Raw genomic sequence first — 26,481 nt, forward strand, 5'->3', positions numbered from 1 at the left:
TGACGTCAACCCCAACGAAAGCCACCAATGCAGTGAGAGGACGCTGTTCGTAAGTTGTTTGTCACCGGCTCGGAGTCAGTATTGAACAGGTTCCCCTAGAAGTTGCAGCGTTTGTTCTGTGTGCTGGTGTCGTTTGTTGTGAGCTGTCATTAATAATGGCGTGGGTTCCCTTAGAATCAAATCCTGATGTAAGTATATCAGCATCTGTCTGATAACAAATTATTTCATACACTTTTCACTTATGGAGAATTTTTTTGTTCTAGGTGATGAATAAGGTGAGTTTCCAACCCCCGCACTTTTGTAAGTAAATTGCGCATGTCGACGGTTGCTGATTTGGTAAGTTCATGTAGATTTGGTTAAGTTCGAAACCAGTTGCTTTAACAGTACCGATATTTACGAAAAATGGTGGTATCACGAAAAGTTATACCGGGAAGCAAATACTTGATTACTGAAAATGTTAGTTTTTCACAACTATGTTCTGAATAGGAAAATCGATTAGGCCTACTGTTGCGTGACAGGAAGAAGTATTTCACATCTTAATTGCTTGTGAAGTATAGTGAAAGTTTGTGTAATAAATGTGTAATAAATCATTAATACCATACATCTAAACTCCTATTTTCTGCCCTGCCTAATAATTTTCTGTGGGAATGGTATGAAATTGGAAATGAAACAAATATGTGTGTGCGGTGGTGTATAGTTAGTGAAACATTTGTAACGCACAAATCTATTATGCGGGCGCCCACTAAATGTTCGTGTTTTTCAGAAATGCTAGCTTTCGAATAGTAATAAATCAAATTGCTTTAAGGAATAACTCCAGTGCGCAACACATTTGATTGTAGAGGGTACTACATTCCAGTATTGTGTTTATGTAATACATGCCGATGCCTTTTAATGAATTTCTGACGTCTGCTTAAAGGTTTACTTAGAATTAATGTGCTGCAGCGACGCAATCTGAAACCAGTAACCAATCAGTCTGCTCCGTTGCAGTTCACTTCCATGTTGACCCGACATGGACAATGCATAAGACACTACTCTAGTTTCCATTTAATTCAACTACTGTTTGCGGTGCGAGTGTTTTTTGTTCCTGCACAAAACCCACACTACATTAGCAGTAGTTTAAGATAATGTGGAGAGATAAGAACTGCTTGAGTAGTTCAGATAGAAAATAAATTAATTGTGATGGGTGACCATAATTTGGCAGTAGGAATAGAAGGAAAACTTGTAGGTGAGTATAGAATGGGGAAATGGTATGAAAGTGAAAGCTGTCCTGTAGAATTTTCCACAGAGCACAAGACATTTGCTGTGTCAGATGTCGACCCTGCCAAACGTCTATTGGTTATAGACTGTAGATTAAAACTGAAGCAATCACAAAAAGGTAGGAAATTGAGATGGGACTGTGGTAAACTGATAGAACCAGAGGTTACAGTGTGCTTTTGTGGGAGCATCAGGGAACAATTGGTGAGAACGGGGGAAAGGAATACAGAAGACAAATCTGTTTTTGAGAGAAGAAACAGCAAAGGCAACATAAAACTGAAAAGACAAGGCCTGGTAGAAGTCAGTAGATACCATGGGAGATACTGAATTTAATTGATGGAAGACAGAAATATAAAAATGCAACAAATGAAGCAGGCAAAAGGGAATACAAATCTCTAAAACAAGATTGATAAGAAGTGCCCAATGGTTAAGCAGTAATGGCTAGGGGACAAGTGTAAGGACTTCAAAGCATATTATTCTATGTGAAAGATAGATGCTACCTACAGAAAATTACTCTTGGAGAAAGGACAACTACCTGTATGAATAACAAGTGCACAGATGAAAAACCAGACCTAAGCCAAGAAGGGAAAGCAGAAATGTGGAAGGAATACAGTTTCTATACAAGGGAGATGCACTTGGGGGCAATATTATGGAAATGGAGGTGGATGTAGATGAAATGGGAGATGTGATACTGTGTCAAGAATTTGACTGAACACTTGAAAGATATAATAGAAACATGGCCCTGTCAACTGTTCAGTCTGGTGTGAGATGAGAGACAAGTGAAATACCCTCAGACATTCGAGAAGAATGTAATAATTCCCATTCCAAAGTAAGCAGGTGTGTCAATATTACTGGATGATCAGTTTACTAAGTCATGGTTGCAAAATACTACTACAAATTCCAGCATCTTGGGGCCAGAATGCTGAATTATTTACCTAAGTTAGCTGACAAATTTGCTTGGCCAAAGTTCTTTCATAGGGAGGGGATCTGGAAATACTAGATATTAATCATCTTCTTGTTTCAGTATTTGCAGAAACTGGGCATGCCTTCAAAATGGCAGATGGTTGATGTACTTGGGTTGGATCCAGAGTTGCTACCCTCTGTGCCACGCCCTGCTCTTGCAATTATTCTACTGTTTCCTACATCACCAAAGGTAATTAGAATAAGTTGAATTGTTCAATGGTTTTTCTTATGTTTAGGTATGAACATATCAGGCTGAAATAGATTAAAGTACAGCTACCTGATTAATACATTGTTTCCAAAATATTTCTAAGTTTTTATAGAACTATTATTGCTACTCCATTATAAATACTACTGTTGGCCTTGGGTTTCACTGCTACATTAAAATTTGATTTAGTGGTACCTTTTTAAGAACTTTTTTTACTCAAAAAAGTACATCAATGTGAATTTGCATTAGTTATCAAAAATTACATTTCAGATCATAAGATTAAGTATTTTCCTGTCTTCTTCAAAGTTGTAAATCTGGTTATTCAACCACATCTACTACTGAATGTTAACAAATGTTGATTATGGGTCAGTGGCCTTCGTCCCCACCCACAATAAAGCCAGCTTTCTTGGGGTATAACATTTAGTTTAATAGGAGACACCATTGAAACTGGAAGAAAAGAAGCAAGGAAGCATTAGTTTTAACGTCTTATCGACAACAATGTCTTTAGATAGAGCAGAAGCTTGACTTAATATAGGATGGGGAAGGAAACTGACCCTGCTCATTTCAAAGGAACCACCCTGGCATTTGCCTGGAGCAATTAAATTAAAATTAAACTTCCAAAGGCAATAATGCTGGGCTGTCATTTTGTGACACTCTTAACCTGTTCTCATCTTGTACCAATAAAATACTTCCTTCATGCCTTTTAAGTATGTTTCCTACTTAGTTCCCTTGTATTACCTGCATTTATAAAACATGAAAAGGAATCCATAACCTAACAAAAATGAGATAGATCTACCTGAAAGCCATAACTCTTAACCCTTGGGGTGCTATGGGCTGAATAGTTGCAGCTTTGAAGTGGGTGGTTTGACAGCTGAAGAGGTGATGGATACAGGGACTGTGGTGTTGACGGATGGACAGTAAAGAATAAAATTTGAGTTTATCCAGTTGCTGAATTTCAAATTTGACTAAGAATTTAGCTGTTTATCATCAAAATTGAAAAGGAGATATACCATCATAAGCCCTCCAAAAGTAATGGATGGTACTTAAATGGTATTAAAGCAGATGGGTAGGGTCAAATGAAATTAGTCAGGTTCTCTGGAGGGCAATTGGAGCTAAGCTACTTAGTGTTAAAAATAGTCACTATATGATCTGGAGACTGCTGATAAAATCTGTAGTCACAAAAATTAGATTTTCAGAAACATGAACAAATACAGGGCAAGGCCCTAAAATAATGCAAGAAATTCGTGTATGGATTGAAAGGGAATTTGGCACAGGTTAGCCTTTGCTCTTAAAATCCCAGGTTTTTCAAGTAGGCTATATCTAATTTTCCAGTCCTGGTGAAACCTGTATGTAGTGCGCACCTAGGTTATCTGGTTTTATTAAAGTGACAATGATTTTTGTGCTTAGTATTTGCTGAATGAATGTGGAAGTTTGTGTTGAGGACCCATATTAACAAGAAGTCCTGTGAGGTAGTTACTGTATAGCAGTCAGATTTGAGATATGCTTGAACAAGAACTTACATAAAGTTTGTGAACTGACACTGCAGAACGGCTTGACTATTCTTTTTTACGTAATATTATTCGTAGTTATTCTGAAATATACTGCAGAAAATGGGAGAGTATGTAGAGTAAAAAACCCTCTGAGTGCCATGTGCCAGGTATTGTTCTTATGGTGAATAGAGCAGTGCATAGTTCTCACAAAAGGCCCTGAATGTGATATTTCAAAGAGCTTTCATCTCTCACTGTCAAAATTTATTTTTAAAATTGTCATCTCACTGGTGTGCTCAATGTGAGAAGTCATTTATTAGTTCTTTGTGTCGGAAACTATGCACACTGTAGTTGGTTACAGTTCTGGCACTGAGTTTTCTGTAATACACAAACTAATGTCGTCGTCCTCACTACATTATTTCACTTCTTCTGCAGTGACTTTGGATCACCTTGATTGCTTAGTGACAGATCTTGCATATGTATTAAGATAAGTAACTGATCCAAAACACCCATGTTCTGCCATTTTCCAATTGATGTAAGTTTGTTCCCTGATCTTTTTTGCTTGTGGACAACTTTGTTTTGTATTTTCCATGTATGAAATTAACTGATCTTCGGCTGTTACGCTAATTCTGTAAAGTTCCAACTTGCACAAGAGTATTGTCAACAAATTAAGTGCATTTGTTAAATTAAAAGATAACTGCTGCCACAAACTGAAGATTTAGCACTGGCAGTGACTTATGCTCAAGAATTGCATGTTTAATGCTCATTCTGTGAAGCCAGACTGCAGGCCTAACAGCAAAATGTGTAATGAAACGTCATTATCACACTTTCTCAAAAACCTTTAGAAATAATGGCACCAAAAATATTAACCTGTAATTGTTTCGGATCCTAGTGACTGAGCAGGGAAGGTGTGAGACTGTACTATTACAGGAAGTGACTGGGACCAACAATAAGAAATATGACGTAATTCAAACATACACAGCGGGTGAAGAAGCAACTGAAAAACATACTGTGGCTAACACAGTTGTGAAATAGGCCTAATTAAATGCTTCGAATAGCCTAACAGTGAGTCAGAGGAATGGAAAATGAAACGTTGTTGTAAAACTGTTAAAGAAGATAAAGATAAAAACTTCCTGGCAGATGAAACTTTGTGCCAGACTGGGACTTGGGCATTGGACTTTAGTTCTCAGAATTGAGAACAGTAGAAGAGTCACACTTAGCTAATGTATATTTGAATGCATGTGTGTGTAATAAATCTTATTCTCACAATCCCTATGTGATTGAATTATTGACACTTTAATTACTTTCTTATGATAATTGACATCAGTCTGTCTTCCAGTTCAATTTCTTCAGCATCTGTCTCCCATGAACCAAAGAAACTTGTGCTTGCCCTTCTCTGTATACATTAAATATCTTCTGCTAGTCCTATCTGGTACAGGTCCCACAAATTTGAGCAATATTCTAGAAATAGTTGCAGAAGTGATTTGGAAGTAATGACCTGTGTAAACTGATGGCATGTCCCCAGTATTCTACCAGTAATGTTATGTCTACACCTGCTTTACCCATGACTGAGCCTATGTCATAATTCCATTTCATATCCCTACAAAGTGTTACCCCAAGGTATTTGTATGAGTTTACTGATTCCAACTGTGACTCATTGATGTTTCAATCATAGGATACTATTTTTTCACATTTCACCAGTCTCTGCATCATGTTGAAATTTTACCAATATCTGACTGAATATTTATGCAGCTTCTTTCAGATAGTACTTCATTATGGAGAACTGAATTATCTGCAAAAGGCCTTGATTTTACTATTAATATTGTCTGCAAATTGAAAAATTTCCACACGTATTGGTGGACTGACAGCTTTCACAATTTTTCTCCTGTCATGCCTCTGCTGAGTGATACCTATTTAATTAGAATGGGTATTATTGAAAGTTTTTAGGAGACTATAGTGGTTTTAGATTCTTTAAAAATACAATAAAACTAAAGTATATCAATTTAGATTTGCTTCAGTGTTTTTATATTGCCATTGGACATTGTGGAGTCTTCTGGATTAACTAATAATTTCTCACGGACAGGACAATGTTCTTAACCATCTGTATGCTTTTATTTTGAAAATTTGTTGTTGACATGAAGTCTATCAATAATTCTTCACCTGCCAAAGCACTCTCAGCTGTAGTTCGGAATGGACTTCATAACTTTAACTGACAAGTTATATTCTTTGTAGTAAGTATTCCACTATAGTGAGGTGGTGATGTGATTAGTGTTTTAATCTTTTGCTAAGAATGGTGTTTAATCCAACTTTAGGTTGTAATGGCCCAAATGTGTATCGAACAACTGTGGTGTATACACATCTTCCTTCATTCTTCCTGTACTGATTTAGTATTAAGTCATTGGCATTTCAATGGATCTTCCTTCTAATAAAGTGTACATTGTTAATAAACTTTACATTTGAGTAAAATGTGATTTTTCCTTGTATAATAGATATAAGTGGTTTCATCAGATTCTTTTTGTTTCTAGTATGAAGAACATAAAACTCAGCAGGAGGAAGAAGTTAAGGAGAAGGGACAAACTGTTTCTGAAAATGTATTTTATTTGAAACAAGTTGTTGAAAATGCATGTGGTACAATTGCTCTCATCCACAGTGTTGCAAACAACACTGATAAGTAAGTAAAATTTTTTGTAATACATGAAGCTCTAAATTTTCTGACAGTGTAAACTTATGCTATGTTATCTTGCAGGATCCAGTTGGGTGATGGCCATCTGAAACAATTCTTGGAAGATGCTCAAGCCCTTAATCCTGATGAACGTGGTGAACTCTTGCAGAAGGCAGATGGAATAATTAACACACACAAGCAGCTTGCTTTAGAAGGCCAGACTGAGGTAGAGGAAGTAGACAACATTAATTTGTGTAGCTGTTAAATGTGTCAATGCTTACAAATATGTAGATAATACTTATTAATTGCCATTTGATGTCAACTGACGCTGTATGGTAACTTCTAATCACAAAGCTTGAAGATCCTTTCTTGATAAACAAAGGATTGAAAAAATTTCTTTGGCAAAGAACAAAACAAAGAATTTAAAGCAAAATGTTGAACAACTCCTTCATTTGTGGAGTTAAATTCTACTTCATTACTTGCTGTTAATTAATTTTCCATGTATTTTCTGAATAAACTTACGTACTGCTTATCTTTTTTAACTCTAGAACACGGGGGGGTGGGGATGTTACATTGCTATTAAACCATCATATAAGTACAAAATGTTTGCTTTCATACCCTACTGCAGTTGTAAATTTTGTGTGGGTTTAGTAGTAAGAGAGGGTAAAACATGTAATAAACAGAATGTATCAGAATTGGGAATTGGAGTTGTCAGTGAGAGGAAACAGCAAGGAGCAGATAGTCAAATCTTGAGGATTCTTGCTTTACTTAATCACTCAGCAACTGAGAATGCTTGGCCTAAGTGGCAGTATGTCATTGATGTAGTGGTTCATGTGTGGTCCAGGGCTTTTGTGAAACCCATTAAAATTGTGGTAAGATGAAATAGTATCAGACAATACTAAGACATCAGTATATTCCTTTGATTTGACAGCTAACAATACAGTCCAGTATCTGCACTCATTTGGCCCCATGAAATTTCTGTGGCAACTCTTCTGTGTTTCTGGGAGCAATAACAGTTAAAATAATTTAAGTTCTTGGTTCCAGAACCAGTCTCACTATTATTTCCTGCCAGGAAAATGTCAAATGTATGGTAGTCTTTTTGTGCCTGTTTGCAACACATCATCTTTCTATGGTGAGAAGCAGTCAATCCTTTCCATAATATTGTTAATGATAAAGATTCATAAAACATCAGTATAAGAAGTGGGATATGTGGTTTCCATCGGTCTTTAGCTGACTCTGAGAAAGACAGTCCTAAATTTCCCTTGTTCTAGACCTACAGAAACATGTCAGAGCTACCAGTGCTCAGGAGGCAGTTTTCAAAGCTTGATCCCTCAAATAGGTGCAGACATAGAATACGTCGGCCTTCCTAACGCGTAATGGAAATGTTAGTTTTCTGACTTGTATGCCCACATATTAATCACTCTTTGGCAGTTTATTCGTAAGTTGTACCTTTCAATGAATCTGACTGTGGCTCAGTGCTGACATTGATCTGACTTGGAAACTTGAATGTACTTCAACCTGGCTTTCCAAAATTCACTAAACTGTTGACATACTTAACTGTAGATTGTGTCTTACTTATCTGCAGAAGTCAAAAGCACATTAGAAAATGCATGTACTTTATGTATTGTGTGTTCAGGCTCATAACTATTAGACCTTTTGCGCTTAATAAAAGCAGCCTCTGCTAATACACTTGCTGTTCAAATTTTTTGGCACTTACTATTGTGTGTGTTCATTAGTTGTCTTACAAAATTATCAGTTACAATTTTCTGTGCATTCTGAACCAACTTACATGACACTTTCTCAAGTTTTGTGCCCTAAAACAGTCTCATCAACTTGTAACTGTTGGTGAACCAAAATGCACCTGCCAATTTACTGTTACTTCATGTAAGTAGTATTAATCTGTCTGGTTTCTTCCTGCCTACATACACTACCTGTCTCATCTTCCTAAATGGGAGTGTAAGTCATTCTCTCAAATATTAAGTGATTAATGACAAAGCTTCGGAGGCACTCGACCATTTTTGTTCTTTTTCTCAGTTCATGATAGATTTTTATTTAAAAAAAATACCTCTTTGAAAGAGGTAGTAACTGAATCACTGAAAAAGAAATTTCAATATGGACTTAAAATTTCTGAAGCAGGATCTTGTGTGACTGTCAGGTAGCAATTTCTAATCAAGAACTGTATTATGAAAAGGATAGTTGCCACTTGCCATATAGTGGTGCTGAGTCACAGGTAGGCATGACAAATATTGTTACATTCCATCCCGCATTCTCCATTGTTTAAGAACTATCATTGGCGCACTGTGCACTGTACATTAATCACATGAATTAGCACATTTCTCATTGTGGTTACTAACCATTATTGATGGAACTTTTTGGATAGAGAAGCAAGCCATGTTAATATAAAAAGCTCAAATAGCAATCCAGTATTGTGAAAAGGAGGAATGCTGAAAGGTGGAAGAAATAGTTTGGAAACTGTCATGAAAAGGAATAACACAGACAAGACATTTTAGAAAGTCTTTCCAGAAAGTATTTGAGTGTAAATGAGTGTGGAAATGAAAGATAATAAACATTTAAGGACAAATGTAGGGCAACATGCATTCTAGTACTTAAACGTGTTTTTCTGATATTACAGCTGAAACAGTAAAACTTGGCTACTGTGTGTCAACATACATTTAATGATTTTTGAATTTTTAATTACCATTGTTTACATTGTTTATAGAAACGAATCAAGCAATAAAACTGGAATTTCACAGTTTACATATGCGTAGGAGGCTAATAAAATGTGTGGAACAGATTTTTAAGGTCATAGTTGCTTGGAAATTAATTTTTCAGTTTTGTTTTACCTGGGACTGCTCTATTTTTCTCATATTTTTTAAAGGGGAATTTTTCTCAGAGAAAAGATAATGGAAAAGTGCTGCACAAGCTTATTCAATAATTCTTAAGAACTATGCCAAATTTTGGTATGTTAGCGTGTTAGCTTTCATAGTTCCTGAGAAAAGCTACATAATAGCTCAAAAGTCAGTTTACAGCAATTTGCATTCAGTTCTTGTTTCAATTTTTAAGTGTACTGCTATACCTTTACTGACTAATGCTGTCCGCATCCATAATCTTCCTCTTCTGTGTCTTCCTGTAGTAATCTCCTCCCATGTCTACTTTGCCTAGACAACTTCTGCATTTTTTCTTCTGTTAGCTGAGCTTTGTCCAGTCATGTTTCAATGTGTCTTAGTATCTTCAGTGTGAGTGCACCTGGATGGAAGCCTAGTATCTCCAGTCATTTAAGGATTAAGTGGCTTAAATAGTGTTTAATGGCTTGGTAGAGACCTGGCTAGTGGTCTCTTCATCTGATTCTGTCTAGAGTTTTCACAAAGCCCAAGGGACCAGATGTCTGTCTTCATGCAGTCTAAGCCCCTTTGACCTAAAATCAGCACATGCACATGACATTAATAGTGTACAAATGTTTCTAATCAGTTAACCTAAATCCACAGGAAAACTCATCTTTGGCACTGTACATAGCATTATTTCCTTCACTAATTTTCTTCTTTGGTGAACTCTGTGACTTTGTTGAAAATTTGACCTTCACACTTAACAAGCTGCTTCTCTGACAAAGTTGTTTAAATTTCCTGTACCTTTCAGAAAGACAACATTTCCTCACGTTTTGAATATGTGTCCTCTACTATGACCTGTTTCGAGCAAAGCAGCTTGATACATGCAAAACTAAAAACTGAAATAAGTTTGTAGCCTGTACTATTAAAAAATGTAAACAAAGGAAAAAAGATAACCTTTCTCACAAACTTCTAGACTTGACTGCAGTGTATTTAGGTTGTGTGAATGAAAAATTAATGCACAAAAACTTCTAGCATAGAGGTGGGTCACAGCGTAGAAAGAGGGGGTATGGCATGTGCAGACACCCAAACTAAATTTTAAAAAATATTTCTAGCCAAAAGTTGATTAAGAGACTTTGCAGTGTTATTCATAAAGAATCAATCTAATAAATTACACAATAAGAAACTTTATTTTGCTCTTCATCTGTCCTTAAGGAAGGAGAGAACAGAAGCTTTTGTCTTGGTGTTTTGGGAGATTGTTGAAGTTTGGGTGGGTAGGTCTGATTATTAATAAGAGGTACTCTGTAGTGGAGAAAAAAGAATGTATGGCATAACTAGTTGGCATTAAGACATTGTCAGTTTGGTAATTGAGGAAAACGTGGGTGTAAATCTGTAGAACACAAAGGCTTGAGATGTACATGGTAACAGTTGTGCAGAGATGAAGAAACATGCTCAACATAGGCAAGTGTGGAGAGCAGCATCAAACTAGTCTGACTGAATACAGCAAACTGCAATGAACTTGTGGACAGAATCTTATCCTTCTTACATGATTAGATAACAAAATTTTAGAACTAGATGAAATTTGTAGGGTCAGATAAGAGCTTTTGTTCAGGAACTGTGTGCTGCTGTCTTTGTTGTAAGTCTAGTCTTCACTATCACAGATAAATTACAGAAAATAAAATAAAAAAAATGCCAATCGGAGTGGTCTGCACAGGACTTCCATGTCAAAGCTGGAGACAGTGGGATGTGAATATACAATAGATTCTTTCTGAAACTAAAAACAGCAGCTTGTCACTGTTACTCAGTTCATAAAAAACTTTGAGTTGTCACCTGTTTCAATTTGACAAATTAAGTCAGCTGTTCACTTATCTGCTTTTCATAGTGCTGGTAGCAAGGTTTTCTTGAGTTAAGGATTCTGTAAAAGCCTGTGTTTTTGTGAGAGTTGTCAACAGTTGTAAGGTTTCATATTGCATAGAACATTGTGCCATCCTTGCTCATATTGACAAAGGGAGACTGTGTAGTATGGACTTCAGAAACAATTTGCAGAATTTAGTAGATAGATGATATGGATTAAAAATAAAGATAAGAGTGAAGTAATGGTATTTGGAAGAGACAAAAGGATCAATGGGAATATTACTTTGAATGGAGAGCCCCTCAATAGACAGTTTCACTTACGTAGGGAGTGAAATATCTAGTGATGGAAGAATAACCAATGAAATTAATAGGTTACAGAAGGGAAGCAATTTCTACCAAACAATAAAACACCTGATTTGGAATAAGGTGGTTTCAGAAAAAGCAACTCCTTATACATAAGTTACTGCTTTCCTATTGTCATCTATGGAGGAGAAACAGTGACAGAAAGGGACTGGAGCAGACTGCAGTCAGGGGAAATGAATTTTCTCAGAGCAAAAAAAGGTATGGGAAAAACAATAGTGGACAGAGTAAGGATTGTAGATATTAGAAAGGACCTTAAACAAGAAAGTATGAGAGAAATAATCAAAAGAGATTAAGGTGGCATGGGCAGAGACTCCCCAAAATTTTGGAGGAACTAAAGATAGGTGGAAAGAGACCTACAGGGAGCCCAAGAACATGGTGGAAAAAGTGACAATATTTGTGGAAAGGAGGTGTGACCTGGCAGCAAGTGGAGGAAGTGGTGGGAGGACCAAGCCAAATGGAGAAGACTCGTCAGCACCCAGACCCAGCAGTAGCTGGAGTGGGATCTGGATATATAGTATATAGATAAGGTTGTTTAAGGTATCGTGAAATGATCACCACTTAGATTCTTATTGGAAGTGTGTTCTTCATGGAACATGATAGTCTAGTGTAGTATTCCCTGGATCATTAGTAAATGAATACAAATTCACTTAGGTTATTGACCTGTTTGGTGCCAAATATAATAGATACTTATTCAAATGTTTTGCCTAGTTATAGATCTCATTTGAAACTAAGGGAATTTTTATTGGTGCTGCAAAATATTACTTCATACTTGCATAATTTTACTTTATCATTTTTTATTTAAAAACTTTGTTCATTATTTGTGCACATGATTAGATGATCAAACTGTATACAGTAATTGGCTGGCTGCAATAATTGAAAGCCATTTGTAAGTGTAAAAATTTTAAAACTGTGACTAGTTCGTGTAAGTGTTGAAAACTGCAAGTGACTTTAGATACAAGTATACTTGAATGTTTTTAAGTTAAATGGCAAGAATACTGTCATAGAGCACACATGTTACATTGAAATAAAACTTGACCTAGTCATGGTATTATTTTTCTTTAGTTTTTGTTTCCATGTCTTATATTTGAAACAGAAATATTGAAGTTTTTATTATTCACAGGCCCCAGACTCCAGCACACCTGTGAATTACCACTTCGTGGCATTTATCCACAAGGATGGGAGTCTCTATGAATTAGGTAATGTAGTAGTTTTGTTCAGAAGTTGCCTCCATGTCGGTTACAAATAGTTACCTTTGCTGTTGTATTCAACTACTGAAAGTTGTCATATTGGATCAGTGTATTAACAAGAGCACTGTATTTTTTCAGAGATGTTTTTGATCTTTGAAACAAATTGCATTTTCACACAATTTATGAAATGAAACAAATCTTCCAGTTTGGAAGAGATTAACTGTACTTGTTAGTTTTACAAAAAAACTTTGACTTCATAACTGTTGTTCACATTTTCATGCTGCGGACCACAGAAATAGTTCATGCCTTAGTGAGTGAGAATTTATTTAGGTGTCGTCCCCCCCCCCCTCCCACACACACACACACACACACACACACACACACACACACACACACACACACACACACACACACACACACACACAATTTGTCTTTTCTGTAGCCTGATAAAGCAACATCATATGTGAGTAGGAGAAATTTCAGTTTGACACAAATTTTAGTGTTAATATTATCATTGGTATGTCCAGAATTCGAGCCTACTTTAAGTGATCTCAGTGAACTAATTCTATTGGCTGTAATTTTCTAGAATGTACTTCAAAAGTGCAAAACAATGCATTCTATATAATGTCCACAAGGTGTACACTAAACATAAAAACATTTTTATGTATTTTGTTGGTTCAGGTGACATAAATTTATGAATTTCTATGCACTTCTTGCTATTAAAGCTGATTGGGGCCTAGATAATCTGAAAGTTCTTTCGAAAGAGAACTAAACATACATGCACATACTGTCAACCATTTAAAGCTACCACCACCACCTCCTCGTCCTCCTCCTCTCCTCCCTTTTTTCACCCTGCCTTCCTTTTTCAAATGCTTATTGCAAGCCATTTGCAAAATAGGAACTTTGAATTATGTATGAGTTATATCCTCTTCATCAAACATAAATTATTCATTAATAAGGGGCCATTTTATTAATGCTTACTCACTCCAGTCACTGTAAGACAGAAGTCAGTTGAGTCTTCTGGTATATGGTACACTTCAATGCATGTGTACAAACCCAGTGTTACAGCTCAAAAGCTAATGACATTCTCAATTCTGTTAAGCCTCCTTCAAACCATAGTGAACACAGGTGACTGTAAAACAGAACTCTCTGGTATACACACTAGGTGTGGGTGAGCAAATGGTATTTGGTAGCATTCAGTTCATGTTCGCTTTTGTTCACTCATGTTCAGCTGGTCGTCAAATTTGTGAACCATCAAAGGAAGTATGCATCCTCCCTGCTTTGGCACTTGCAATACAGAAAGCTTTCATGTACTGTCTTGTCTGTCATTGTCACTGTCAAGTTGGCTGAGTAATGGAGTGGTCTGAAGAGTATACTGCTGACAGAATAATTCTAGTATCATACCTGGTACGGAACTCACATAAACAGTGTAGATGCCAAAGGAAAAGAAACAAGATTGGTAAATTGTTGTACTCAAAGGTCCTCCTGAGGATGTGAGAAAAACAAATTAAATGATTGTCATGTGGGGACAGGATGGGCAAGCACAATCTTATTAAAGTTATTAGTTTATTAAAAATGGAAAGCACTGTAAATTCCCCTGAAAGTAAAGTATACATGTACCTAATTTGCTGTTTAAAATTGAAAATGTTAGCCTGATCATTATCATAATTTATTTTCATGATAGCTGTAATTAAATGGCTGATGTGGTTCTGTTACATTAGATTTTTATGATAAAATGGTTTACCTGAGATGGCACTGTCTGCCCTCATAAAAACAACATAGCATATAGATAAAAAAAATCCACTAGCCAAGGGGCAGCAGGAGAAAATGCACACAAGTTACAGAAATGTGAAAGGTTTGAGCCATTCATTCATTGTGGCTGAAGGGTTGAAGAGAGAGGAATAGGAATGAAGGAAAATTATTGGTTGCATTTAGAAAGTGGGAGGAGTTGGAGAAAAGTCACTCAATACCCTGGGTCAGGGGAGACACTCCAAAAGGGGTGACGAGGAATGTCTCCAGTGACACTAAGTTTTGAGTGACTTTCCTGTAACTTCTCATTTCTTAAATCTCGCCAGCTCTTCCCCTTCATCCCACTTTCTTTCCCTTCAACCATCTCCCAGGACACACTGGCTCTGAAAGTTTGCACATCTCCATAGCTTTCATATGGGTTTTTCTCCTCATACTGTTGCTTGATAAGTAAATTTTGTATCTGTCCAATAATATTTTCAAAAATTATTTTTGTTGATACGGAGTATATAGATTTCTTAAAGTAGCCTATCACAGTGGGATGAGTTGGACTCGCACTATCCTTCAAGTAGTTTGCCCATGTACTGGGATAGGCCTCAGGTTGTATGCCGCCCTCTGCCCCCCCCCCCCCCCCCCCCTTTTACTCTGTGATGGCAGATACTAGTTCAGCCACCAAAAGCAGCTTTGAAGAAAATTCAACTAAATATCCACCATGAAAAGGTCACATAACCCCATTCCATGGGCAGTAGCTGAAAGTTAGTTAAGCTATTGTGTGCAGGATTATTGTAAGACTTCTTGAAAACGTGAAAAATTTCCTTTCAGTTGGTTTGTCTCTAGAACAAGGAAAATGGCTATCAAGTCTGTGTTTTAATATCCCAACTTTTATTACTGACTCTCTGTAACAAGTTCACACACAAAAAGAGCCAGAAAATATTTAATCCGACCCAGTATTTTAAACATCCTAAACAGTTACTAACTTACTGCTAACACTTGGTTAAAGAATTATAAAAGAAGGTTGTACACATGGAAGAATCCTGGAGATACTATAAGGTATCACCTGTATAGTGGTAAGACACAGATTTAGGAACCAGGTATTAAGTTGTAAGACACTTCCAGGGGCAGATGTTGACTCTGACCACAATCTATTGATTATGAACTGTAGATTAAAACTCGTGGGCAAATGTCTATAAGGTACAATACATATGTAGAATTGTGGACAGTTGGGAATGTGTCTCACGGGAAACGTGCAAGGGATAAGTCCCTGCAGTCGCCCTATTCATCTGTGTCCTTGGTGGCTCAGATGGATAGAGCGTCTGCCATGTAAGCAGGAGATCCCGGGTTCGAGTCCCGGTCAGGGCACACATTTTCAGCTGTCCACATCGAGGTATAACAACAACACCTATCGGTAGCTGAGGTTGTCAGTTATCATTTATTCCAGGAAAAAGCTGCACAGTCATCAACAGTAATTGTTCTTTTAAGAACAAGTTACTGTCTTCGTATTTATGGAGATGGGACCTGGATAAACTGCCTAAACCAGAGGTTGTACAGAGTTTCAGGGAGAACGTCACGAATGGGGGAAAGAAATACAGTAGAAGAAGAATAGGTAGCTCTGAGGAATGAAGTAGTGAAGGCTGCAGAGTATCAAGTAGATGTAAAGACGAGGGCTAGTAGAAATCTTTGGGTAACTGAAGAAATATTGAATTTAATTGATGAAAGGAGAAAATATAAAAATGCAGTAAATGAAGCAGGCAAAAAGGAATAGACGTCTCAAAAAGGAGATCGACAGGAAGTGCAAAATGGCTAAGCAGGGATGGCTAGAGGACAAATGTAAGGATGTAGAGGCTTGTCTGACTAGGGGTAAGATAGATACTGCCTACAGGAAAATTAGAGACCTTTGGAGAGAAGAGAACCACTTGTATGAAAATCAAGAGCTCAGATAGCAACCCAGTTCTAAGCAAAGAAGGGAAGGCAGAAAGGTGAAAGGAGTATATAGAGGGTGTATACAAGGGCGATGTACTTGAGGACAATATTATGGAAATGGAAGAGGATGTAGATGAAGATGAAATGGGAGATATGATACTGCGTGAAGAGATTGACAGAGCACTGAAAGACCTGAGTCGAAACAAGGCCCCGCGAGTAGATAACATTCCATTAGAACTACTGATGGCCTTATGAGACCCAGTCCTGACAAAACTCTACCATCTGGTGAGCTAGATGTATGAGACAGGCGAAATACCCTCAGACTTAAAGAAGAAGATGATAATTCCAATCCCAAAGAAAGCAGGTGTTGACAGATGTGAAAATTACCAAACTATCATCTTAATAAGTCACGGCTGCAAAATACTAACACGAATTCTTTACAGACGAATGGAAAAACTGGTAGGAGCTGACCTTGGGGAAGGTCAGTTTGGTTTCTGTAGGAATATTCGAACACGTGAGGCAATACTGACTAAGACTTATCTTAGAAGTAAGACTAAGGAAAGACAAACCTATATTTCTAGCATTTGTATACTTAAAGCTTTTGACAATGTTGACCGGAATACGCTTACAAATTCTAAAGGTGGTAGGGGTAAAATACGGGGAGCAAAAGCCTATTTACAATTTGTACAGAAACCAGATTGCAATTATAAGAGTCGAGGGACATGCAAGGGAAGCAATGGTTGGGAAGGGAGTGGGACAGGGTTGTAGCATCTCCCCAATGTTCTTCAATCTGTATATTGAGCAAGCAGTAGAGGAAACAAAAGAAAAATTCGGAGTAGGTTTTAAAATCCATGGTGAAAAAAATAAAAACTGAGGTTCGCCGATGACATTGTAATTCTGTCAGACAGCGAAGGACTTCGAAGAGCAATTGAACGGAATGGACAGTGTCTTGAAAGGAGAATATAAGATGAACATCAACAAAAGCAAAACAATGGTAATGGAATGTAGTCGAATTAAGTCGGGTGATGCTGAGGGAATTAGATTAGGAAATGACACTTAAAGTAGTAAAGGAGTTTTGCTATTTGGGGAGCAAAATAACTGACGATGGTCGAAGTAGAGAGAATATAAAATGTAGACTGGCAATGGCAAGGAAAGTGTTTCTGAAGAAAAATTTAACATAGAGTATGGATTTAAGTGTCAGGAAGTTGTTTCTGAAAGTATTTGTATGGAGTGTAGCCATGTATGGAAGTGAAACATGGACGATAAATAGTTTGGACAAGAAGAGAATAGAAGCTTTCAAAATGTGGTGCTACAGAAGAATGCTGAAGATTAGATGGGTAGATCACATAACTAATGAGGAGGTATTGAATAAAATTGGGGAGGAGTTTGTGGCAAAACTTGACAAGGAGGGGGACCGGTTGGTAGGACATGTTCTCAGGCATCAAGAGATCATAAATTTAGCATTGGAGGGCAGTGTGGAGGGTAAAAATCGTAGAGGGAGACCAAGAGATGGATACACTAAACATTCAGAAGGATGTAGGTTGCAGTAAGTACTGGGAGATGAAGCAGCCTGTACAGGATAGTGTAGCATGGAGAGCTGCATCAAACCAGTCTCGGGACTGAAGACCACAACAACAAACAGTTATTAGTTACTGACCCAAGACTACCCATAAGTTAACACTTAGTAGTTCAGTAGACTCTTGTAAAGATGTGCTTGCCATAATGCCTTATCTGCATGAAACACGCCGCGCACAGAGTTCATGGACAACATGAAGTGCTCACACGCAAATATCTCCTTAAGTAAACCTCTCGCAACACTCAAAATTTCACAAAATGCGCAGTGCTGTAGTCATTCTCCACCAACGCAAGAACCGATCAGGTACACAAGTTTCTTCATTTAGGTACAAATTTTAGCATCTGGGCTTAGGTGTGTACCAGAAGACAATTCCTGTCTCTCTCTCTCTCTCTCTCTCTCTCTCTCTCTCTCTCTCTCTCTCTCTCTCTCTCTCTCTCTCTCTCTCTCTCTCTCTCTCTCTCTCTCTCTCTCTCTCGCCCCCCCCCCCCCCCCCCCCGCCCCTCCAAAAACGCGATGAAATAATTATTTTCCAAAGTACTTTGTCAGAAAATTGTTGACAATGAAACTAAAGAAAATTCCAGGAAATTAGATTGTATGAACCTATCCTCTTGGCTGCAGTTTCAGTTGATATTGTAAATGAATACATTACATCCTTAACTCAATTTAACAATTCCAGTATGGTTGGTGTGTGTTTTACATAAAAATTTATATCTCCAAAAGTATTGAAGTTATTGATTTGAAATTTGAGCAATATGGTTGTTATCCTTAGAACTTCTTATACAAAGTATGAAAAAGATAAATTTATATTTATTAGTGATGCTTCAGATTTACAGTGTATGTGTAATGTAATGCAAGTAGCAGTAAGCAAGCGCACTGCTCGCATGGCCCAATAGCCAGTCATCTGCGCCAGTCTGAGAACCAGATCTGCTCTCATCCCAGCTCCATGGCAGGCTATGCTCTCAATGCAAGATGAAAGTCATAATAATTTGCTATGTTACACACCCTGTATTAACAAAGAACTACTTTAAAGCGCATTTGAAGTTCGTATAGTGGCCAAATTGTTACCACAACGTAATTGCCAATAAACAGATGAAAAAAATTACCTTCAGACATTTTCCAAAGTTTTGAATTACAAAATGCCTATTGCAAAATGAAAATTTAAACATTTAACTCTGTTGCAATAGTACATTGAATTTTTACAGCTTAGCTTGATGGCAATACATCAAAATTATTTACAAAAATGTTTTCTTAATTTTTTAATTCTTTTCAACAAAACACATTCATTTGCCAAAAATTATTAAAATTTTTCTGCAATGTACCTTCACCTTAAGACTTGACTTTCCCCAGTTTCATTGTAAAAAGAAATTTCATAATGAAAAATCCTACTAAATTACTTCACTGAATCAACATTTATACGAGGGTTGGAAGTTTAATAGTGGCAACTATTTAAGCTCGTACAAAATAGATATGTGTGTCAGTTTTACTGACCTTCAAAGTATTCACCAGCATTCACCCATTGCCAGCGATGTGGAAGTCGTAGGATACTCTTGGCAGTGCCAGTTGTGTGTTGCACGCAGCATTAAGCAAGCTCACTGTTTGCATGGCCCAGTAGCCATTGTCGGCTGTGCCAGTCTGAGAACCAAATCTGCTCTCGTGTTCTCTTCAGTTCCCTCTAATGTAAAAGATCTTTACAGATAAGCAAATGGCAGTGGACATGTGTTGTCTGCTAATGCACACACATTTTTTCCCCTTTCTTTCAGTATAATGTGGACTGAAAGTCTGTCCCACACAAGTCTTCCTCCATTTAACTTGATAAATCATTCCCCTCCTTCAGGAAACATGCTGAGTCTTTGCTAAGAACCATACGTACCATAAGATTCCCCTCAAGGAAATGGCAGCAAGGGATGGGAAAGGACACCAGCTGTACTCAGTGTGTATGCCTCAGGGCTTCATTCAGCATGTTAGAGGCTATTCCAGCAGCTATTGAGGGGAGGTTGCAACCAACTGCAGATTGTTGTGGCCTACTTTGGAACAAATGTCTGTCTGGGCTCAGTGATCATTCTTGGGTCTTTCCAGCAATTGCCAGAGAAGATTGAGAAGACCAGCCCTGCGCATGGAGTTTCAGTGAAGCTCACAATTTGCAACTGATCATGGCAGTTTGGCTCAGTCAAGTGAAGGGACTGAATCAGACTTCGAAAGTTCTGTGATAAGCCAGGCTGCGACTTCCTGGACTTAGGCCATAGGGTTAAGAACTGTGTGGTCCCCCTAAATGGATCAGGTGTGCACTACACTTCAGAGGCTGCTACGCAGGTAGCTGACTGTGTGGGGAGCACACAAGTTTTTTTTTTTAGATTAGCCTAATGTCTATCCAGTCCAGATAATCATAGCTGTAAAAGAAACCTGGGACTGTCAGTGTAAGATCAAAAGAGCGCCTCCGAGAGTATTAAAGTACTAATCGTAAACTACCGAAGAATTCACAACAAAGTGCCAGAGTTTGAAGTGCTCATGAAAGCCAGTAGAGCTTGCGACATTTGCCTGCTTTATTTCTTTGCTGATGGTCCTTGGGGCTGAGATACTGCATTGTTATACTGGCTGAAAATAGGGGGAAGTTAAACACTGACTACGTTAAATGATGTAGCTGACATTTGCATTTCATAGTTCTTTACTTTCACAACCCCCCTCAATAATACACAGTTATAAGGCTAATTCATTATTGGTTAACTTCTGATAAGTCTCATTAATAGTTTGCAGGTAAACATCAACAATAAGTCTCATTAATAATTTGCAGGTAAACATCAGCATACTGCTACAATAGTTCACTGTCGAACATCTGTGAGCAGTAAAAACCTAACCACACAGTTCTTGCAGAATAATACATTGCGCATTGAACAGACATTCATTGTTTTAACACACGGCCTATTTGTGTTACTTATTTCACGGTTAAGTTGATGCATTGTTGTTGTTCTAACAAAAACTGGTTCCTTGTCTCCAACTCAGCCATGGACTGTCTCGGGACCAAAATCCAGGCCTTTATATATCACAATAACAGGTACTGAAACTACACATTGTGTGATGTTTAATTACAGAAATTACAACTAAAACACAACTCGTTAAATTAACTTAATGCATAAAAAATTCGTTCTTTTTAACATTTTCTTCTACTAGGAAGGTTAAGCCGAATTTTTTGTTTAAATGATGAAATTAACAGATATAGTTACACAAACAATACTTCTGACAAAACTGATAATTACTTTGGAATTAATTTGATAACATGTTTTCAAATAGAGCCCAGTAAATACTTTAGGAATCCTAGTGATTCTTTTTCCAAATGTGTGTCATTATTACAGAATTTACATTTGTCCTAGTCAACAATAGAATTTAAATTACGGAACACATTATATTTACATTTAATGTGGGAAAATTTTTGAAAAGAACAAAGGCAAGCAATCGGTGAAAGCTGTTGTTTCAAAATTTGACAGTGTTTTATAAGATATTTGATCTCGCCTTTATTAACCCTCACAGTGACACCTGCCCAATGTGCAGGAGCTTGAACTGAAAATAAAGGTTGCACCATTATAAAACTTATTCTTGAAGACACTGTAAAAGTTGCCTCATACACGCCACAAAATCAATCCGTTAAAGCTCTCTATTGGAGAAGTGTTTTTCACATGACATCTATGGTTGTATAACCTTACAGTAATAACATGACCCAAAATGATACTGATGATTTATTTCATTATATTTGGTGTGCAAGAGAATCTGTAAGAGGTGCAAATGAAATCACACTTCCTCCACATTTTGTAGAGGAGACTAGATATGTTGGTAAGAGAAGATTGAAAATTGAGCCTTTTCCAGACTGATGCTGAATAAGAATTCTATATGACCTGTATACTGACACATTTTATGGAAGGCATTACTATTCTCTGAACCTACCCATAATTTTCCCATTTTTGGACATAGTTTTGTGCCACTGAATGTTGCATTCATTAGTTAAGGAATATCAGAAGACAGAAGAGATATTACATTGTGAACACACAAATATTTTATCGAAGTTTAGAAAGGTGCTGGTGTGGGGAGATGTTTTCGTAGGACTTCTAGATTTCTTTAGAAATTCGTTTAAGTCAGCATTGCCTTCAAAATAATAAGAGTAAATATGCTGTTAAAAAGGGCAGTTTTCTGAATGAGAAGTATGTTGTGATGTTTTGAAGAACATTACTTCTTTCAAAGCCATGAAACATGCTGCTGTTATTCACAGTAAAAACAATGAGAGTGCAGAAGAGGCTGTAATGAAACCAATGCACTTTACCATTCCAAATGATGCTGCAAGTTTATGTAACAATATACTCTCTGAAAAGTGATGGAGTACGAAGATTGTGAGGTTGAAGAGTTGCCTGAAGTCGTGTAGAAGAGAGAAACAATATTTTAAAACTTTTATGTAAAAAGGCATTAAATATTCAATTATCAGTGATTTGGGTTTAGCATAAAGTGAGTTCTGAAAAAGAAAAGGTGTTTTTACTCCCAACAGTTTATAAATTACCAAATTTTATGTATATGCAAAGACTATAGTGAAACGTCCAAAACTGTGAAATTTGCTAGTCATTCATTTAAAAATTCCTGTAAATTAATTCATGTTTTTAAAGACAGGTTTGCAAAAATGGTCCTAAATTGCCAATGCAAAAACTAGTTTTAAGTTAGTGGTTATTGATGATTCAGAAGCCACAAACAACTATGCTGTGTGGGAAGAAAATTGTCACAGATGTGAATGTTTTTAGGTAGTGTCAGATGCAAAATAAATTACAGCTCTCCAGTTCTACATGTAAAACTGTCAGGGGACCAGATTTTTGGGGAGATTTCATGAATTGGAACAGAAATTCGGTTCAGTATGTGAGACACTTGAAGGTTTCATTATTACTCAAATTATTAGAGTGAAGCCACTGGAGGTAAATAAGATTTTCCAAACAGCATGTGGTATGAAATTCAGAAAAAGTAGGAGCTGTTGTGTGACAGTAATGGAGAGAGTGGGGCTTATGTTAAGATGCAGAACACTGATAGCTTTGAGACTGCTTTTGATGAAGAGAAAAACTGCTTGCAAATCAGTGTCACATAATGTAAGAAGACACTACAGTTCTTCATGATAGTGTTAATATTTTTCCTCAAATCTCAAGTTACTCCATGTCAGTAAAATAGTTCATAAATTTGATTAGTCAGAATGTTAGAAATACAAATGTCTGTTGGAGCCTCTTCAAGGAGGTGAATCTTATATTCAGTGTTGTCTCACAGTTACCATTATTTGACATCCAAAGAACAAGACAGTGAAGTTCACTGGTGTTATTGTCTCCATATTCAGAGGCTTTTGGTTAATCCCTTCGGTATGTCTTAGTTACTCTGTTCATCAAAAGTGAGTTGGCAGTTACGTACGGTGTTGTACTGAGTTTTGTGATTTTCTGTAAATATTGGCTTCTTACATGCTCTTAATAATAAGTACATGTTACTGTCCTGACATACAAACATAATAAATCTAAAACAGTCGTTTAGGTTGGAAACAGGTGTGCATGAGTTCAGACGATAAGAATTCTATGCATTGCTTTTAACTCCTGCTGTTAATGATTGATTTTTTTGGGTTTCAGATGGAAGGAAGTCATTTCCAATAAACCATGGACCAACAACTGAGGACTCATTCTTGGAGGTTTGTATTTGGCTTTTTATTTAATTAGTACAGTTTATTTTCTGCAGAAGAGGTGTTGATTGCTGCAGCTTAAAATAACTATTTTAACATGCTAATATTTTTTTCCACAGGATGCTGCCAAAGTGTGCCAGCAATACATGGCAAGAGATCCTGATGAGCTCCATTTCACAGTAGTGGCACTTACTGCTGCAGAATAAGTGTTTTGCAGGCTTCTCCAACACTTGCACTAATAGTGCAGTGATGTGATCATTTTTGTCTTCAGTGTTCTATTTTTATTTTTGTGCAAGTATCTGTCTCAATATTTGTCTTTCGAAGTTAATTTTATTTGCTGCTGTGTTTAGGGCAGTTCCAAATAAACGGAAAGTGTATAGGTTTTCAACTTTGTTGACTAGCTTAAAAATGCTTCATGCTAGTTGTGCTCAGATTATTATAAAATGTTACACCAAAGATTTTGAAACAATAAATGTGATGTGAAACATAATGATCTACAGCCAACAATAACTACTTAATTGCTACTTTATTAAAATTATAGTATTTCATAACATATCATATATATATTCTCTGGAACTTGTTGGCTTGACTGATTTTTCGTAGTTAACTAGTTTAGCTTTGTTTGGACACGAAAAATATTTTGATTACAATAAGTATTTTAATGATACTCTTATACTATATTGCATTGTATGCAGAGCAGTGAAGAAATTGTGCCTAAAGCATTAATTGAAATTAGTATTTTCCCCTTTTCAGTCAGTTGTTAATGGACCAATAGTCTGCTGATCCAATAAATATTTTCGAAAGATTGTTTGTGTTATAATTCATTGTTAACATTAAAAAGTGGGACTCATTGCAAGAGATTTGTTATCAATAGGTGTGTGTGTGTGTGTGTGTGTGTGTGTGGGTGTGTGTGTGTGTGTGTGAGAGAAGAGAAAGGAGCAGAGCAAATAAGTCCAGCCTCCGTCTGAGTTAGTCGATTTGCCATGTAAATGCAAAATTACCTGGAGCCATTGCACATTGTAATAGCTTCTTATGAATCTGTGTTTGAAAGAAGTTTTTGTCAGTGTCCCAGTTAAATGGTATTTCAGTGCACCTTGCACCTTTCTTCTACCTTGTTTTGGCTTGAGTGCCGCTTTTTCATTCTAATTGTAATTGGAAGTTCATTTCCTGCAGTAACAGCTGATGTGCTGAGTAAAGTAGTCTTAGATGACCATATTCCTGTCCCTTTTGCTTGTAAAAAACAGTGATGCTTTCAAGGGGAAACTCCTCATCCCAACCCCTCAGATTTAGTGGTAAGATGGCCCAGTGTATAACCTGCCAAAAACTGAATATATTGAACTGTGAAACAAGAAGAAAAATAGAAACAGTGAGCAGTCAAAGCATAAGATACACAACATTGAGCAAATTTAAATAGCCACAGTGTGGTGGCTATGTGCTCACGGTTTTGGACTGCAAAGGGGATATCAGATTGAGATCTCCCTCGTCGTCTTTTTTTTTTCCAGTCATTGATGGGTGTGTTCAGTGTATTGAGTTTTATGTCTGTGACATGGTGTAACATCAGTTTGCAATGATCATATGGTAAGGAAGGGACCCACAGACATACATACATACCACCTCTTTGTTCTACATAAGTACCACAAGTTAAGACTTGCGTTCAGTTGTGGAAGTTTTTACTCTTGAATGCCTTTGTTACAACATAGGTTGCACCTGTCTATCTGTTGCTTTCATCTCTGCAAGAGCTCTATGTGGCACTTTGCCTGCCCTCGCTATTCATCACAATTACTGGCGACAGTAAAATAGTCTTCCCACATGACTCACATTCCTTAACCAATGTATTGTATCACAGTTGCCAAGATTACAGATCGAGAACAGACACGTCAGTGACAGAACAGAAAGTTTGTAACTTTGTGAAAAGAAAAAAGAAAGAAAAAAAACTGGGGCACAAGGGAGATTTGAACATGGATCTCCTGCTTTGCAATCCAACACTGACCACACAACCATCACAGCATGGTTCTTGCAATTTGCTTGATGTTGCACATCTTAAGCTTGCCTGTCCACTGTTTCTATTTTACTTCTTCCAGTTATCATGCTTGATCTTTGTTTGACAGGCTATCCACTGGGGCCATTTTACCACTAAATCTGGGAGGGAGGGGGGGGGGGTTGTAAAATGGGAGTTTCCCTTGTTAAATGATTGTTGTATGTGACATTAAAACCGATGTCATGAGTTATTGCAATGGTGATACATTTTGCTGAAAATAGTCAGTGAAGTGAAATAACTTTCAGCAACTCTAAAATGCCCCTACGTGCACTGCTTAATAGCCAACAGCCAGAAGGGCAAATTTACACTGGACCTGCAACATATACTTAAGTTACCAGCACATGTAACCAATGCTCTTGGAGTTATTGTCTATTTCCTGTGCTGTTCAGCAGTTGATACACATTTGTGAACACAGCCTTAAAAAAGTTTTTAACTCAGTCTAAATTATGCTGTTGAAAGTATAGCATAGAACGTTCTGGCCTCATATCAAAGGAAGTTTTTGAGAAAAGTGGAGTGAAATTGTTAGTTATGAGAACAAATATTCCCACAGTGAAACCATCTACAAAGTTGGGAACTGGATGTGATTCACAAAGAGGAATGTGCACTTACAGAATGGATACATTCAGTGGCAAACCCTAAAATTTTTTTCAGTGACATCTTTAGAACAGCATGACACTGCTGTGCTGGTGATTACTTGGGTTTCTGAAGTATTTGTAATTGAAGGGAT

General features: G+C 37.1%; 1 protein-coding gene and 1 non-coding gene across 2 annotated transcripts; both read left to right on the top strand.

The window, feature by feature from the left end:
- Window positions 1-14: 14 nt before the first annotated feature.
- Window positions 15-24,522, top strand: LOC124794683 (ubiquitin carboxyl-terminal hydrolase isozyme L3). The gene is made up of 8 exons (XM_047258227.1): window positions 15-188; window positions 264-275; window positions 2,279-2,407; window positions 6,435-6,580; window positions 6,656-6,797; window positions 12,731-12,806; window positions 23,667-23,725; window positions 23,836-24,522. The coding sequence occupies exons 1-8, from the start codon at window positions 156-158 to the stop codon at window positions 23,920-23,922; spliced, it is 684 nt and encodes a 227-aa protein (XP_047114183.1). The 5' UTR covers window positions 15-155; the 3' UTR covers window positions 23,923-24,522.
- Window positions 15,829-15,902, top strand: Trnat-ugu. Its single transcript has one exon. It is a non-coding gene; the product is annotated as a tRNA-Thr (tRNA).
- Window positions 24,523-26,481: the final 1,959 nt, after the last annotated feature.

This window comes from Schistocerca piceifrons, chromosome 4 (genome assembly GCF_021461385.2).
Source record: "Schistocerca piceifrons isolate TAMUIC-IGC-003096 chromosome 4, iqSchPice1.1, whole genome shotgun sequence".
Taxonomy (NCBI): Eukaryota; Metazoa; Arthropoda; class Insecta; order Orthoptera; family Acrididae; genus Schistocerca; species Schistocerca piceifrons.

Coding starts and splice junctions, on each gene's coding strand:
- LOC124794683 (XM_047258227.1), top strand. CDS start 156: ATGGCGTGGGTTCCCTTAGAATCAAATCCTGAT. Junction 2,408..6,434: donor TGTTTCCTACATCACCAAAG/GTAATTAGAATA, acceptor TTTTGTTTCTAG/TATGAAGAACATAAAACTCA. Junction 12,807..23,666: donor TGGGAGTCTCTATGAATTAG/GTAATGTAGTAG, acceptor TTTGGGTTTCAG/ATGGAAGGAAGTCATTTCCA.